Source organism: Hipposideros armiger, unplaced genomic scaffold (genome assembly GCF_001890085.2).
Source record: "Hipposideros armiger isolate ML-2016 unplaced genomic scaffold, ASM189008v1 scaffold_1120, whole genome shotgun sequence".
Taxonomy (NCBI): Eukaryota; Metazoa; Chordata; class Mammalia; order Chiroptera; family Hipposideridae; genus Hipposideros; species Hipposideros armiger.
In genome coordinates, this window is record NW_017732470.1 from 212,339 (window position 1) to 229,930 (window position 17,592).

General features: G+C 37.4%; 1 protein-coding gene across 1 annotated transcript in view; it reads left to right on the forward strand.

The window, feature by feature from the left end:
* The window catches only part of EPS15 (epidermal growth factor receptor pathway substrate 15), a 130,753-nt gene extending 117,344 nt beyond the window's left edge, over positions 1-13,409 (forward strand). Inside the window, exons 22-25 of the mRNA XM_019632320.1 lie at positions 4,175-4,251; positions 5,604-5,766; positions 8,277-8,464; positions 10,950-13,409. Of these exons, the coding sequence (XP_019487865.1) occupies positions 4,175-4,251; positions 5,604-5,766; positions 8,277-8,464; positions 10,950-11,096 (575 nt within the window). The 3' untranslated portion in view covers positions 11,097-13,409. The remainder of the gene's footprint in view (positions 1-4,174; positions 4,252-5,603; positions 5,767-8,276; positions 8,465-10,949) is intronic.
* Positions 13,410-17,592: the final 4,183 nt, after the last annotated feature.

Genomic DNA, 17,592 nt, shown 5'->3' on the forward strand with positions numbered 1-17,592 from the left:
CACAAGTAAAAGAAAGGGAAACCTTTTTTGTAAAGTCTTTGCCTCTTCCTCGTAAACCTAGGTGTTGCTTCTCCTTTGCTGTGCTTGAATTTTAACACTTATTGTGTAGCAATTGTGTACATGTATAACACTTAGTTAAATCATGGATTTCTTGAAGGTAGTTGTCCTGTCTTATTCCCCTTGAATCTTTAGTACCTCGCCTTAAACATAATAGATGCTTAATACATGAGTGGATGAGTGGGTCAGTGAGTGAGTGAGTGGTGAGTAAAAGAATTGGAGACCAGCTTGAGAAAATGGATCCTTTTATTAATGACCAGCATCTACACCTCAGGTTACTTATGAGTAGCTTTTGAAGGTTTTCTGTGAGCTTGAGCTTGATTATCTTGTGGATCATCAATAGGTCACGGGGGAGGGGGGGATGGTTCCCCCCCTCCCGCCCCCGCAGGATTCTCTGTTACACAGCTGTTCTATGGGGATTGTTTGTGAGCCTTAAAACTGGTTTCCTATATTCATTGTTGGTCATCTGGTTGTGCTAAGAAGTGTTATGATATCTGTTTGGAAGATCCTTAGTAAATAGATGGTTTCTGTCCTCTTTTTATTTCAATATTTTCAACAGTATGAGCATTTCCTATTTTCCAGACCTTGTTCTAGGGTTTGAAGATACAGTAGTCAACAAAACAAAGTTCTTATCTTTATATATAGAACTTTTATGGGAAAGACGGGCAGTAAACAAATATGTAATATATTGGGTACTGATGAATGCTATAAATGAAAGCAGGGCAAGGGGATAAAAAGTGATATGCCTAAAATGTAGCTGTATCATTCACACCTCATAAACAAACATATCAGCATAGGAGGATCTCAAATATGTAATGAAAAAAGTGCCAGGATAAAAAGCTGTTAAAGAAGCATGCTAAAATATTGGTATAGATTATTTCTGGTAATGAGACTATAGATGATATTTTTTTATTATGCTTTTATGTATTTTCCAAAGTGTTCTCTACCTCTGTTCTTGGGGAGAAGAGGGTGTTAGTGGGGTCATATTTGCGTTTAAAGCCTGATTCTGCTGGCCCACAGCTCCTGTGTGCATCAAGAGCAAGAAAGGCACCTCTGAGTTCTTTTGATTCTAAGTGAATGCTTTGCTGAGTAGAGGAATCTTGTTTGTAGGTCCTTGCTTTTCATCACTTTGAATATTTTGTGCCAATCCCTCCTGGCCTGCAAAGTTTCTCTTGAGAAATCAGCTGACAGTCTTATGAGAGCTCCCTTGTAGGTAATTAATTGCTTTTCTCTTGCTGCTTTTAAGATTCTGTCTTTGTCTTGAACCTTTGGCACTGAACTCCTTTCCTACTACTTCTGGGACTTCTCAGCAGGTGTCTCACTCGTGACCTAAACAAGTTCACACTTAGTGAGTCCTTTCCATTTCTGGGTAGGCCTCTGCTTCATATCAACCAAGATCAATACCTAAGGAAGTTCTTGCCAAAGTCTTAATTCTCCAATTTGGGCAAAAACACTTTGTCATATATCCAGGATACAGTTCCCAGTGTTTAGATCAATCCTGAACAGGCCATTTATTCTGATGAAGAAAGTGTAGAAAAACTCTAGTGGGCCGGCTGAGTGGCTCAGTTGGTTAAGAGCTCGCTCAAGAGTGTGAGCTCTGAGCAACAGCAGTTTGATGCCCGACCCGAGCTGAGCAGCCGCTGAGCTGCCAACAGGTGGCAGGATGGCTCAGCTTAAAAACAAAAAACAAACAAAAAAAACCTCTAGTAAACTACATGTAACATATCTTTCATACATGTCATCTTTTTTATTCATTTCTTTCACAGTGTACACATCACAAAATTTCAGTCAAACCTGACCTAACTCAGCACTGTTGTCACATGTGTTATGACTTCTTGTAAAAGCTGTGGCGCAATGGCAGAGAAAAAGCATGAAGCAGATTTTTCAGTCCCTCCAGTGAAATGAGCCCGATTCCTTTTCCCTCATCACCCCTTCTACCAATCAGGAGAGTTCTGCACCCTGATTGTACCTCAGTTGCCATGGCGTTGGGGATAATAGGAGAGGAGGAGAAAGAAGGGAAAGCCTGAAACAGCACCCAGGTCCAAGCTAGGCCCCAGGTTGTGGGACTGAGCAGATGAGTTATAAAACAGCATCTTTTACAGCTAAAGCTATAGGATTTCCTGTAACCCTGGACTTTCAATATGCTCTTCAGGCTCAAAGTTGTCAGTGTATGCCTAAAGGATTGATGAGTGTCTTGGTGACAAGGCAAACAAAAATAATACGTATCTTAATATATATCTCCTTTTCCCCTCTCCTGTTTATGTCCATGATATATGCATTTTTAGAGGTAAAGGCACCCTACACTTTTAAATGGGTGGGTGGGCACACTTATTCTAATACTGATTTAATGTGAAGATGAAGAGTTGAGGAAGGACAAGGAGTTTTCTGCGCCTGTCTGCTTGCTCTGTCTTACTCTTTTGTAGCCCTCTTTCCCCTCCTTCCTTTGCTTCTTCCTACTTCCCTATATCAAGCAGCAATTCCTGTAAACATTCTTTTACTCTCCTGGTAGCCCTTATGGCTGAACAGGCGAAGCCTATCAAAGTAGATCAGTTCATTCCAGCTACAAATGTTAGTCCAAGTGGTAAGTGCACCGTGTTGGAACAGATAATTTCTCATGCCAGTGGAGCAGTGGTTAAATAATTGCTTTTGCAATTACCGTGCCTTCTGCCTGGAATAGCTTTCTTTCTCCCGCTTTCATCTATTTGGCAAATTGCATTCCTTATTTAAAAGACCTAGCTGAAATGCAGTGGCTTCTTTGATACTTTACCTGATTCTCCCAGACAGTTAGTGACTCCTACTACAGGTTTTTCATACCTCTCAAATAGCTCATTTAAAATTGTTTTATTATGATTTGTTTACATGTCTCTCACCAGACTGAGCTTTCCAGGGGTAGGACTCTATCTTCTTATTTTCTTAGATTTGATATATGGTTAAGAAATGGTTTTTGACTGCTCATTTTTCATTGGATAAGCCTTAGTCCCTGTTTTTAAGGCCCTTACAATCTAGTAAGGGTGATATATCAAACATAGATAATCAGTACAAACTGGAATATACTCAGTGCCACTAAGAAGGAAGAAATCACTTCTTGCTGTGGGAATTAGATGCCTAGATATTCCAAGCTTTGTGGATGAGGTAGCGTTTAAAAATGGGTCTTCAGCAATCCCTCTCCTGGGTATCTACCCAAAAAATCTGTAAACATTTATCCGCAAAGATATATGTACTCTGAAAAAAAAAAAAGATACATGTACTCTGATGTTCACTGCAGCATTATTTACGGTGGCCCAGACATGGAAACAACCAAAGTGTCCTTTAATAGATGATTGAATAAAGAAGATGTGGTATATATACACAGTGGAAAACTACTCTGCCGTAAGAAAAGATGAGATAGTGCCATTTGCGACGACATGGATGGATCTTGAGATTATCATGCTAAGTGAAATAAGTTAGACTGAAAAAGTCGAGAACCATATGATTTCACTCATATGTGGGATATAAAACTGAAAGCAACAAAGGAACAAGACAAAGAAACAAAAACTCATAGACACAGACAACAGTATAGTGGTTACTAGTGGGTAGCGGGGGAGGAGGGGGTCAAATACATGGTGATGGAAGGAGAACTGACTCTGGGTGGTGAGCACACAATGTGATATATAGGTGATGTATCACAGAATTGTACACTTGGAACCTATGTAATTTTATTAACATAGTCACCCCAATAAATTTAATTTTAAAAAATGGGTCTCAAAGGATGAATGTGAAATGTGGAATTAATGGAGTCTAGCTTTATTTTTACTTCTTGATGTCTTTATTAGAAATAGTTTAACATGCATGGGAGCTATATTATTTGACATGTATTCCAAAGCCAAAACGCTTTACGTAGAGTTCGGTTACCAGTTTTTTATCTTAAAATGTTCATCAGTTGATTTATACAAAGGAATACATCTATATTATGGGGAAATCAGTGTGCTCACTGTCTTTGTGGACTTAAGTCAGAAATTCAGGAACTTATATTTGGGATTAGATATTTTTCATCTGTCTGAAATGTTACCAACCAAAAGAGAACATAAAATTTGATGTCTTTCTGTACTATTGCATTGATTTTCTTTATTCATTTTAGCCACAGACCCCTTTGCTTCTGTTTTTGGAAATGAATCATTTGAAGGTGGATTTGCTGACTTCAGCACATTGTCAAAGGTAATCCACAGTGATTAGTGGGAAGGTAAAATATACCATGTTTCTACCAAAAGAGCAGTCCTTCCTTTCAATTCTATAACCCTCTCATAGATATTGCAACTTGATTTCAACAAATCACGCAAATGTTGATTAAGATAGAAATGAAAGATAAGATGTAATCAAAGTAGGCATATTTCTATACATAGAGATACAGGTAATTATAATTTTCTACTGACAAGTTTGCTTAATAACTTCATTTTTAAGAGTCTTCTGTCTTTTTAAACATGTTTCTTCCAGTTGAATTACATTTGTCCCCTGTTGACTGTCTGGGTCAATAACTATAAAATCTAGGCATTCATTCCATCCTCTCTGCACTGGTCAATTGATTTATTTGTTCTGAGGCTGTTATGGTTAGTAGTAAGATAATTAATACACATAATCCAGCACTATATGTCCACTATCTATTTCTCAGTATAGTTCTAGAATTGATTCATGCCAAAAGAGTAAAATCAGAGTACATGTCGAATTGTCTATGTCATTGGCTCTCAACTGGGTATTAGTTCCCCTCGCCCCTCCCGCCCCCTGAAACATTTGGTAATGTTCTAGAGAAATTTTTGGTTTTCACGGTTGGGGAGGGGGACTTTTCATATTTAGTGGACAGAGACCAGGGATGCTGTTAAACATCCTACTAATCACTGTCCAGCCCCACCACAACATAGAATTATGGCCAGCCCAAAATGTCAGTAATGCTACTGTAGAGAAACACTGGCCTAAATAGACCTAAAATCGTAGTGTCTGATTCATTATAGAAAAGTGAATCTTTCATTACTCCATGTATTAGAAAGGCGGGGTCTTCAAACCCACATTAAGACTTATTATTCCATGGGATCAGTTTGCTCTCAAAAACAGACTTTCAAGTTGTTTTTAATGTTTTTCAAGATGCCATTTTCTTTGGCATTAGTATTAAATCTTTCCTATATTTAAGTGCATTGGGAAGTGTGGAGTCATTTTTTCTTTATCATTTGGATCAGATGTTCATTTGCAGAAAGATACGTAGTCCCTTTAAAATGGCCCCAGGTGGTTCTGTGTTGCCTGAAGCTTGACAAACCTTTGAACCAGAGTTGGCTCTTTTTAGTATGATCTGTTGCCCTTAATAAGTAGTGATGTTATAATCACTACTCATATAGAACAATTTTTAAAATTTTTCTACCTTTTGGCCCTTAATGCAAAGGTTAAAATGTCAGTGCTCTCAGAATTGAAATAAATAAAGCTGCATAGTACTGGAGACCATTCTTCCCAATGCTCTATGACCATATACAGTTTGGTTGGTATAATATATATAACCGTGTATAAATATTTGTTTTCAAACAAAGGTCAACAATGAAGATCCTTTTAGTTCAGCCTCATCAAGCTCTGTCAGCAATGTGGTCGTTACAAAAAATGTGCTTGAGGAAGCATCAGTCAAAAGTGAAGATGTGCCCCCGGCATTGCCACCAAAGATCGGAACTCCAACAAGACCCTGCCCAGCGCCACCTGGTATGAGAGTTGGTACCTTTCCTAAATCGACTGGATGCTTTTTCTCTTTCTTAAAGTATGTGTGCACCTTAATTATAGACTTATCTAAAGAGCCTTAAACAAAACAAATAAAAAAATGTGGCAGGAGCCTGCTGCTATCATCTGTTCAGACCCCAATACAGAATTACAGAAATGTACCTAAGAGGCCAGCATGTGTAACTGTCATGAGCGACTTTTCTGGCAAGAGCAAATTTCTTTTTAAATCATTTTAGAAAGGTAGTAAATGGAAAAAGGAAAGTATCAGTGAAGTTGCGTGCTTTCTGGAAGCTCATTGATTACCATTTGAACAAGTTTCCTGCATTTTGGTGTTTTCATTAATTTCTATAAGAGAAGATTAATTCAAAGTCCCATTCTTTTCTTGCCAAATATGAAGTCTTCCTTAAATGCTTCATTGTTAGAATATGTGGCCTTTGGGTATCCAGAATTCAGCAATATAGTGATTTAAAAGAAAATATTATTTTTCTTGAAGAAAAATATTTTACCTTAATAAGAAACTCCTTTATCTTATAAAAGTGATATTTTTAAAAAATTTGATCTAGGAACAAATTCTTAAATTTTTTTTTGTTTTAAATTTTTTTCAAATTTTAGCACATATCAAAGGAAAGGCTTTTAAAAATTTGTTTTGTTTTTAGTGAAGTGGCTAAAAAGGCTATCCCCTGAGCAGCTGTAGTGGTACCCTAGGCTATTATGTGAGAAGACACCTCTGGTTCAGTGTTCTTTTTTTTTTTTTTTTTTTAAGCTGAGCCATCCTGCCACCTGTTGGCAATTCAGCGGCTGCTCAGCTCAGGCCGGGAATCGAACCACTATGGCTCAGAGCAACTCTTGAGCGAGCTCTTAACCAGCTGACCCACTTGGCCAGCCTCCCAGTGTTCTTTTAATCATATATCATTCCTCAGTAAATTTTCAGCCACAGTAGTTATAAATTACTACTCTTGCCTTTTCATGATAACCTCCCTATGGTATTTCTTGGGCATATTATTTTTTCTTCTTTGACTTAAAGAAATTGCATATACAATTGTCAAAACTCAATTATCTGTTGAAAATCAGGTAAACAAGTGATTTCTATCTTTTAAGGAAAAGTAGCCTATGTCATATATTGCTAGGGGATAAGGTTGTCGGAATATATTAAACAAATAAGGGTCGATTTGCGGGCCAGCAGAGTGGCTCAGTTGGTTAAGAGCTCGCTCAAGAGTGCAAGCTCTGAGCAACAGCAGTTCGAGCCCTGGCCCGAGCTAAGCTGCCATCAGGTGGCAGAATGGCTCAGCTAAAAAAAAAAAGAGTCGATTTGCTTATTTTTTACACCTCTATGATGCCAATAGTAAAGTTATTTTTTAAGTCCTAAATAAAATAATATACTAGTGCTTTAACTATAAATCTAAGAATCTTCAGCAAAGTGAGTACATATCACTATAGAAAGTTCAAGGAAAGAAGGATGATTTTTTAGGGAGGGTGCTGGACTGGAAACTCAAAGGCTTGGGCTCTAATTCTGGATATGCTCTGACTGGCTCTGTGATCTTGAGTTTGTAATTTCTGAGCCTCAGCTGTCTGAGCTGTTAGGTGGTGGCAATAATTCTCATTTTGCCTGCCTTCACAGGATTGTTGAAAGGGTCCACTGAGATAGGAAATGTGCTCACCTTTTGTAAGCTGTTACAGTGATGGGAAGAATCTGTTGTTACAACTGCTTTTACCAGTTTAGCACATTTTAGGAAAAATATATATTTGAAGACACCTATTCTTATTTTTCTTCAAGAAGTATAATAATAATTATAAGACTTTAACATTTGAGAACTTGTTTGAAAACAGTAATGAATTAATGAGCAAAAGTGTGTGTGATGTTGTTTGGCCAAAGATTAGTTTATCAGCTACCACAGAGATTTAGGCCCTGGGCTTCAAAACATTCTCTTTATTCTTCAGTTTGATTTATTGTAGATGGCAAAAAGTAGGTGGGGTTTGCCAAGATAATTTTTAATTTCATGTTCTCAGGTGTTGTATATAGATCCAGAGGAAAATCAGAAGAATATTAGCATTTTTCAAAGGTCGTTTGTCCTTCCTGCCACTAGTGGATAACTGTATCAGGTTGAGGTTATAAATAGCAGAGACCATTTCTGTCTTTATTTTTTGTTGTTCTCCTGTTATATCCTTTCCTCTCTGTTTTCTTGGGAACATGCTTCTTCGGAGAAGAAAAGGTTTGCTCTCTGGGCAAAAATAGGATTGCTGGCCCATGCCCTTCTATTATGCTGGGTTTTTTTTTCACTTAGCTACTTAGAGCTGGAATGTATTTGAGAGCTTGTATGTGAAAAATTTGAAGACAGACTTGGTGTGGCCATTTAAGACCATATTAAGAATGTGTTTTGAGCCCTCACCCTTATTCCCCACGTGCAGTTTTTCAGTGTGCGCTATGTTTATGTTCTTGTGTGTGTCTGTGTTTGCCATATTTGCTGGTTGAGTTAATTGTAATGATTTTGATCCAGGGAAAAGACCCATCAACAAATTGGATTCTTCCGATCCCTTTAAACTGAATGATCCATTTCAGCCTTTCCCAGGCAATGATAGCCCCAAAGAAAAAGATCCTGGTATGTTGTGCGATCCATTCACTTCTACTGCTACTGCCACTACCAAAAAAGAGGCTGACCCAAGCAATTTTGCTAACTTCAGTGCTGTAAGTACTGTGAATGGGCTGTTTGGGGGAAAATCTTTCCATTTGCACTTTGAAGAGTTTTCAAAGATTACTTTCGAATCTGCCAAATTTACATCATTCCAACTTAATTTACCAACATACTAATAGTGATCTTTATTCTTCCCCCAACCAAAATCTGTTTGCTTCTGTTCTGATGGTTCTAAAATTATTCCATTGCACAAATGATTTTGTAGTCTTAGTCCATGTGATATATACCAGTTGTTTTGTAAACCCTTCTCTTTGTCTTGGTATACAACACAAATAAAACCTTACAGTTATTATTTTGCAAATTGTTGTGGATGATGGGCCATTAGAGAGTCATTTGCTGTCTGCCCACTGGATGCATAATGCCCATAATGAGCTTGTGTATTTGTAACTGTGTACGTGTGTTTATGTATAAAGCTTTGATAGTTTCTGGAAACCAGTCAGCAACTATTGGGTTGTCGGAAAAGTCATGACGCATTTTTGCAACGAAACATAGAAAAAATACGTCATGACTTTTCCGACAACACAATGTTATATGAGAGGATAGGACCAGGGATTCTTTGAATAGAAAGTAAAACTCTGGTTTTATATAGTAGCATTTTAAAAATGTAAATGTCAGTTTTATGAAATAAATACAGTTGTCAAGAGTTAATCTTTAATTGTTTGGAGGGCTCTAAGTCACTAGCCTTTCATATTTAGTCTTACCAGAGCTGACTAAAATAAGCAGACCAGTAAAAACAATGGAAGGATGCTGTGATAACGGCATAGTCAGGGCCCATAAGGTTACAGAAATGGGATGATCAGCTATGAAGCCATCACTCTGGAGGGACATAAAGCAGTGACATATATTCCAATAAAAACAAGACTTTTAAAAAAATTCTTAGAGGGACGACCGGTTACCTCAAATGGTTCGAGCGCAGGCTCTTAACACCAAGGTTGCCGGTTTGATTCCCACATGGGCCAGTGAGCTGCGCCCTCCACAACTAGATTGAAGACAACGACTTGTCTTGGAGCTGATGGGTCCTGGAAAAACACACTATTCCCCAATAAAGTCTTAAAAAAAAATTCTTAGAGGAGCTAACCAAGTTTCATTTTCCCAGATATTTTTTTCAGGCAAAATGAACTTCGTTATCACTGCCTATTCTATAACAAAGGAGTTTTACTCTACTTATCACCTTAAGCCCTTGAGATGATTTTGGAAATAGATCTAGTGGCCAGGTAACCCTGGCCACAATCTGCCTAATGTCTCTCCCTCAGTGTAGCATTAGGTCACTCAACTAGTCCTTTATCCCTACAGCCATTTCTAGTTACATACAACTGAGTCAATTATCTGAGCTACCCAGCTTTTGAATCTGTATTCTAAGTTCCAGTGGCTTCTTCTGAATCTGAAGGGGAATAGGAATCAATATCTTGATTATTGGGAAATGGAGTGTCAGAATTATACTGATTTAACTTTTGTTAGATGGCATTTGAGTTGTTTTAAGCAGAGAATCCAAAATTGCTCTTCTTAGGAGATTGTTATTCTTTTAATATAAAGTAATCGGGCAGTTTGTGGCATTTAATATCTTAAATATGATTTCAGCAAGTCAAAACCTGTTTGGAATGAATCTTGAACAATAAGGCATTTTCCTTATTTCATACTCTCAGTATAATACAGTATAAAGCAGCTCACATAAAAATGTCTTTTTCCATTATGAAAGATTTGTTAAGGATTAAATGTTTAAAAGGCCCTCTAATTCCCTAGGGAAAAAGCTATCATTTTTTTAAAAGCCTGACAATTTCTTTCATTTCATCCTATTATGATATTCATCCTATTATGACAGGACTTGAAACCAAGTGAATTTTTTTTTACTTAGTGTATCTACCAAGATTGCTGTTTTGAATGGATAAAAATATTTCCCTGACCTAATTACCATTGTTAAGGTTTTATTTAGACTGGGTCAAAAAGTTCTCAGTGCCGCCAAAATCTTTATAATTCATTTAAAAAAATGATTTGGTTCACACCTTGTTTAGTATACATAGTACTCTTATTTTATGTATAGCAAAATCAGCATATTTTTTGTTTTATAGTTTTTCAGTGTCTGAAGGGTTAGGATAAGGTAGGGAATCACCAGTGGGATTAAGTTGAAAATGATTTGTTGTGTGAGGATGAAGTTGAAGTAGATGTTTTGCATTCGATAAATGTTTATAAATCTACTAGTTCACCTTAAGCATTTATAGTTTTTTTAAACGATGTTTTAATGTTTAGTTTTATAGACTTTCTATCTGTAAACCACATTAATTTTTAAAAATTACATTTAATAACTGGTAAAACTAAACGTGTTTTCAAAAAAAAAATTAATGAGTAACAAATATGGCTATTCCCAGAGTCCTTCAGATGAAACAAGTAGTGTCCTTTGTCAAAACGATTTTTCCCTTTATTTTTATTTGTTTTCCTCATTAATCAGTTCATTCACTCATTCATTTGTCTTTTAAATGGCAGTATCCCTCTGAAGAAGACATGATTGAATGGGCCAAGAGGGAAAGTGAGAGGGAGGAGGAGCAGAGGCTTGCCCGCCTCAGTCAGCAGGAGCAAGAAGACTTAGAACTGGCTATTGCACTCAGCAAATCGGAGATTTCAGAAGCATGAAGAATTCTTCTGTCCTTTGTCAACCCTACAGTACTCTTCTGCCTGAATATCGAAGCTATTACAGTGTGTAGCAAAACTACCTATGAGCATGGGAATACAAAAGGTTTGAGATTCCTGTAAATGTGACAAAGGTTTTGGGTTTTTTTAACTCCATTGAAGATTTGTCCTCCACCCCACCCCACCCCACCCCTCTCTGCCCCGTGAAAGCAGCGAGACAGCTTCACCTAGGCCCCTGGTGTGCATTTACTGTGAGCTTTTGCCTTGCCTGTACTACGTTTACTTGTAAAGCTAGAGCACCCAAGCTTCTGCCTTCTGGAGTATAGAGAAGTAGCTTCACCCCTGTGCTGCCCTTGTTCTACAGTTACTCTGATAATAGCCCGTGGGGTTCTTAAAGTTTGCCGTATTCTCCCCTGATTTGAAAGGATGAGGGAGGAAAACGGAAAGAACATCCTATTTCTTTTGTGATAGTGCAGATCGGCTAGTTTTAGAGTGCATGTTTGTATTTCCATATAATCAAAATACTGTTTAATTTGTTTTCTATAGACAAGGAAAAATATTTTGCATAAATGGACTCCACTATGGAAAAAGGGATGCTTTAGACTGAACCATTACAGCTTCAGACTCAATCTTTTCCTAAATAAAAACGCTAAAGCCCCATGTGTGAAATATATTTTTAAAAAATTTTTTTCTGGATTTAAAGAATTTTCGATCAACAGATTCCTCTTCATAATTTTAAGTGCTAGACAGTGGAGAAAATTTATTTATCACCTACAATATACCCACACAGTATAAGATAAAGTAAGCAGAAATCTTAACATGGCCGCCTTCTGCAGTTGCTATGTTGCTATCCTCTTCAGTTCATGGTAGGTTTATTTTTGTACTTTTGCAGAGGAAACTTTAGAAAGTTAGAACTGGAAGGTACTTTAATTTTTGTATATATATTTTTGTTTTCTTTAATGAAGGCTCAATTACTTGAAATGTAAAAACTTTCACTGAATTCAAATGAAAAAAAATGACATGTATTAAACCATATTATTGTTCTTTGTCCATCTTTGTGGCTTAAAATAGTTTTTCTCTTCATGTTTTTTTGCCTATGAAGTTGGCAGGCTAGCAAAAAAAAAAATCTTTTTTTTAATTCGGATGGAAGAGACCTGCCAAATTATCAAAGCTCTTCGTGTATGAAAAGCCTGTCTCCTGTAAAACTGACCTAGCAGACAGCTGAATTTGAAATAGACTGTGAAGTAGGCTGTAAATTGTAATCCTACATTTTTTTTAATATCAAGTTACTGACTTAGGTAATGTACTGAATACCTATTTACCAAGATAAAGAGAAATACACCTAAAAATTAATTAAAAGTCTCTGTGGTCACCAAGTCAAAGTGGTATTGATCTGTGCGAATCAGAGTAACTTACTGCCTAGCCTATGAATAAACTCCAGAATACCCAATTCATTTCATCTTGAAATGGTGCTTTTTTTTTTCTCTCCACACACAATTGGACTGCTGCAAATTAAAATACTTTAAACCACTTTCTTGCACTGCTAACTTTTTTCTACTTTTATAAATTAAAACCATTCAGCATAAAAGTCATACATATGAAGCAAGGGCTGAATCATAATCATAAGGCTTTAAATTTGATAAACTTATCCGGTGACTAAGGATGTACTGCTAAAGATGATTGAGAAGGTAGTGTTGGGAGTTGTGATAGATAATGGTTTTGGGTTTTTTTTTCTTCCCCTTACACTTCAGGAAAAAGGTAAGTTGACTTGAACAACCTTCTTTTGCACTGGGAAAATGAACAGATGTTTGAAATGCTTTTAAAATATTTTTTTTAATTAAAAAACACTCTGGAAAGTATTAAATATCTGTAACTTATAAACACCAACTTTTGATGTAATAAGTGTACCCTAATCTTATGTATGTTTAACTGGATTACATAGATTCTTATCTTTTGTTAAAATATGTATAATCAGTGGACCAATATAATATTAAAGTATGTATATATTATATAAATATAAATATATATCTCTATCTCCATGCTCACTTGTGTAAGATGAATGTCTTAGAGTGGTTTGTGATTATATTTTACGTTTTTGACACTGGCTCCAGAGCCTATGCTTTAAAAGAACATAAGTATTCCTGAGAACCAAGTGACACTACTTACAAACTTTTAACAACCTTCTACATACTTGTTCTGGCTTCTCTTTATAGAATTTTCTCTTATGTTTTGAACGTCTAAATTGTAGCTTGTAACTATGAGAACAATAAACTTTAAGTAATAATAAAACATACTATCCATACATCCTATTTGAAATGGAGTTTTGCACGGTTCTGTGTTATGTCCATGCTGCGTCCAAGCAGGGGTAAGTATACAGTCAGCCCAGATTAATATGTGTAAAGTGCTTGAGACAATACATGGTGTAGAATACTTAATAAATGTTAACTATTATGTTTAGTTGTCAAGTCCTGTTGTTGTGAAGGAAAGATAGGAAATGTGTATGCATAGCGGCAGTGCCTGAAACCTAGGTGGCTTTGTATATATTTATTGAATGAGGATTTATGACACAGATTCTAGGAGGGCACTGTGGTGTAAAAAAATTCATAACAATTCTGGGATTGAATTTCTGGTCTGCCATTTTTAAGAAAGATGACTGAGAAAGGTATTTAGCCTCCTGAGCCTCGTTTTTCTCATCTAATGAACATCATAATACCTAACTCACAGGATTGTTCTGAAGGATTTGACTTCGACAGCTTTTTAATAATACAAGGGACCCACACAATTTGAACCCATGTATTCAAGGGTCAACTGTACTTTCAATCCTCAGTTGGGGATCGGCGTATATAGAGGGCCAATTTAAGCTATATGTGGATTATCGGTGTCCCCTCCCCCCACATCATTCAAGAGTCAGCTGTATTTATTTTAATTTTTAAAACTCAGCCATGTTATTGTTAATAGTGCAAATAGCTATCAGTTATTGAATGCACGTTATGTGTGAAGTACTAGACTAAGCTCTAAATGTGTGTTTTCTTGTTTAATGTTCACAGGAGCCCTAAATAGTACTGTTATTAGTCTCTATTTTAGAAATGGGGAAATAAGCTCAACAAAAGTTAAACTAACGTGCTTCATATCACAAAGCTAATAAGTAGAGGAGCCAGGAATTGGATTCTGATCTCTCTGATTCAAAAACATGATACTCTCTCCAGTTTAACATGCTTTGTCTTATTTTGTGTAAAAAAAAAAATTGCTTATAAGAAATGCGAGGAACAGGACATGTTAAATAACAACAACACGCAACGGATGTTAAGCGCCAGGCAGGAGCCTTTACTGCTTTACATGCATTAGTTCATTTAACCCTCACAACAACAGTAACCCTGTAGTGTAAAGATACTATTACTGTCTCCATTTTGCAGAATAGGTGCCCTAAGGAGGCCATGATTGTACAGCTAGTAAGTGGCAGAGCTGGAATATGAACCCAGGGGACTGGATCCAGAGTTTTAACCTCCACTCTCTATTCCTATTAAAGGTGAGAAGCCAAAGGAGAAATACCATAAATAGAGTAATCCATGTAATCTCTACTCTTGAGGATTAATGAAATAACCTACTACATAGCACACAGCATCTTATAAAACATTTTCCCATTCATTCTATTTAATTCTTACCAGGATTTAGAATAGTTTCTGACACATGGAAGCATTCAACCATTGTTAGTTATTAATATCACCATAAGTGATAAATAAGTTTATAGGGAAGATAGCCAACCTTGCTTTTATTAAAGAAGTAAAAATTTTAAAATCATGAAGTTAGCAATAATGAAAAATAATTTATATCAGTGCTGACAAGTCTCTGGAAATAATGCATAAAAAGTTAGGCAAAGCATAGGTTTTGAGGTGTCCTCACAGATGAAGGGATGATAATCCTGGCAGAGGCTGTGGTTGTGTATAGAGGCAAAGGGGCAGGACAGGGCATCGTGTGCTAGTAAGCAGTGAGGACTGAAGGAGTTCAGTGTGACTAGAGTTCAAGTTTGTGGGTAAAAGAGGCAAGTATTCGTGTTTGTAAGAGAGGTCTCATTGGTAGTAATTTGGAGGATTGCTTTAGGAGGAAACCAGGTACGGCAGGGAGAGCAGATGAAGGCTGTCAGAATCACTCAGGTGAGATGATAAGGACCTAAAATGTGGCCGTGGCTGAGGCCTGAGAGAAGGGATGATTTAGAATTGACAGGCCTTAGAATCTGATTAGATGTAGGTGGTGAGGGGAAAGGAGTGGTTTGCAAACTTTAGCAAGAATCAGGATCACCTGGAAAGCTTGTTAAAATACAGACTGTGGTCCCCATCCCCCACGTTTCTGACTTCAGTAGGTATAGGGGTGAACCGAAGAATTTGAATTTCCATCAAGTTCCAGATGACGCTCAAGTTGCTCGCCCAGGGATCTCACCTTGAGAACCACTGGAGTAGAGGCCACCTGCCAAGTCTCTGTTCTCCAGCAAGTTTCTGCTCATTTAGTTGGCAATGCTGTTGCACCTTGTCATTGTACACTTGACCTGTGGATACTGCTGCATAGTGTAAAGCACATCTAATCTTTCTTGTGGGTAGAGTTTTTAAAAATAATAATTGCAAGCTAACGGCATTTACTATGTGCCAGTACTGTTTGAAGCACTTTTATGTACTGATCCATTTTAATCTCTACAATAGTCTTTTAAGTTAAGTACTGTTATTATCAGTTTACAGATGAGAAAGCTGAGGTACAAAGAGGTTAAATAACTTGCCCAAGATCACAGAACTAAAAAGTGCCAGTGCTAGGCTTCAGATCTAGGCAGCCTGGCTCCAGAATCCATGCTCAATCACTCTGCTGAACAAAAATGACATTAAAAAAAATGCAGACAGAGTAGTATAGTAGAATGAACTATGTACCAATACTCAGCTTCAATAATTACCAATCCATCCATCTTCCTACCCACTTCCCCCTCATTTTGAAGCAAATCTTAACACTCCATTTGTAAATTTTTTAGTATGTTATTGAGTAGCGGTTTTAAAATCATGAAATATTGGGTTGTCGGAAAAGTCAATGACGTATTTTTTCTGTTTTTCATTGCAAAAATGCTTCATGACAACCCAATAGAATTTTCGTGGAATATGTAACCGAGTCACAAGATAAGATAAACTATTTGAAAACTGCTTTTTAAAACATATTTCAAGTAAGAAATGTAGGGCCTAATGTTATATATCTAGTTTAATAATATAAAAGTTATCTCATGGAGGGGAAAGGTGCGTGTTTGCAGAAAGATCCCCCCCCCCATCTTTTACACCTCAATAAGTGTATGGAAAGTGTTCAGCTGCACAAGACTTAAGGGCTTAGTTTCAGCCTCCTCTTTTCCCTCTGGAGTCAGAACTTGAGAGGACTGTTAGGGTCGTGCATCACTTAATGACAGAGATAACGTTCTAAGAAAACTTGTCATTAGGCGATTTTGTCATTGTACGAATATCATAGAGTACGCTTATACAAACCTAGATGGTACAGCCTACTACACACCTAGACTATATGGTATTGCTCCTAGGTTACAAGCCTATACAGTATATTACTCTACTTAATACTGTAGGCAGTTGTAACACAATGGTAAGTGTATCTAAACAGGAAAAGGAAAAGGTATAGTAAAAATACAGTACAAAAGATAAAAAATAGAACTCCTGTATAAGGCATTTATAATGAATGGAGCTTGCAAGACTGGAAGTTGCTCTGGGAGAGTTAGTGAGTGAGTGGCAAGTGAGTGTGAAGGCCGAGGGCATTACCGTCCACTGCTGGAGACTTTATAAACACTGTCCCACAAGCCCTCCCCCTGCTTCCTTCTGACAGGGTCAGAAATAGAACATTGAAGAGGTCCATGCAGTTCCATGAACAGGGATGTGGGTTGGAGTGATTGGAAATATCGAGGAGAAACTGGCTGGGTACGGCCTCGATCACCATAACAGTGACTGTCAGGAGGGAGTGGAAGGGGCCTGAGGATCAGCAGGAATAAGAAACCAAGACGGAGAGATGAAGGAACTTAGGGGGTTGTCATGGCAATGTGGTTTTGGCTATTGCATGTTGGAGCAGTGGTCAGATTAAGAACCTTGGTGGTTTACATTCAAAAAGGGTGTTTAACGTGAAGAGCGTGTAGAACTGAGGACTCCGTATTTTGACTTTGGAAATTTGTTTTTGGTTCCATTGACTCTAGCTGACAAGGGGCTCTCTCTGGCATTGAATTGATGGAAGAAATAAAACATCAGGGCTTTACATCCTTACAACCTGAAAATATTTCCAGTTTAGGGACAGGCTGGCTCCACACTACCACAGAAAGCTTTTACTAAAGTAACAGTGGCACTTTATATTTGTTAAGGTGGCTCCTATGGACCTGTGTCCTTGTGCAGGATTTGAGGCCCTCAACAAAGAATGTACAGCCATGCACTCTGAAGACCACAAGCTGTAGTGCCCTCTGAGTGTGCAGACTGGGGGGTCAGGCTCC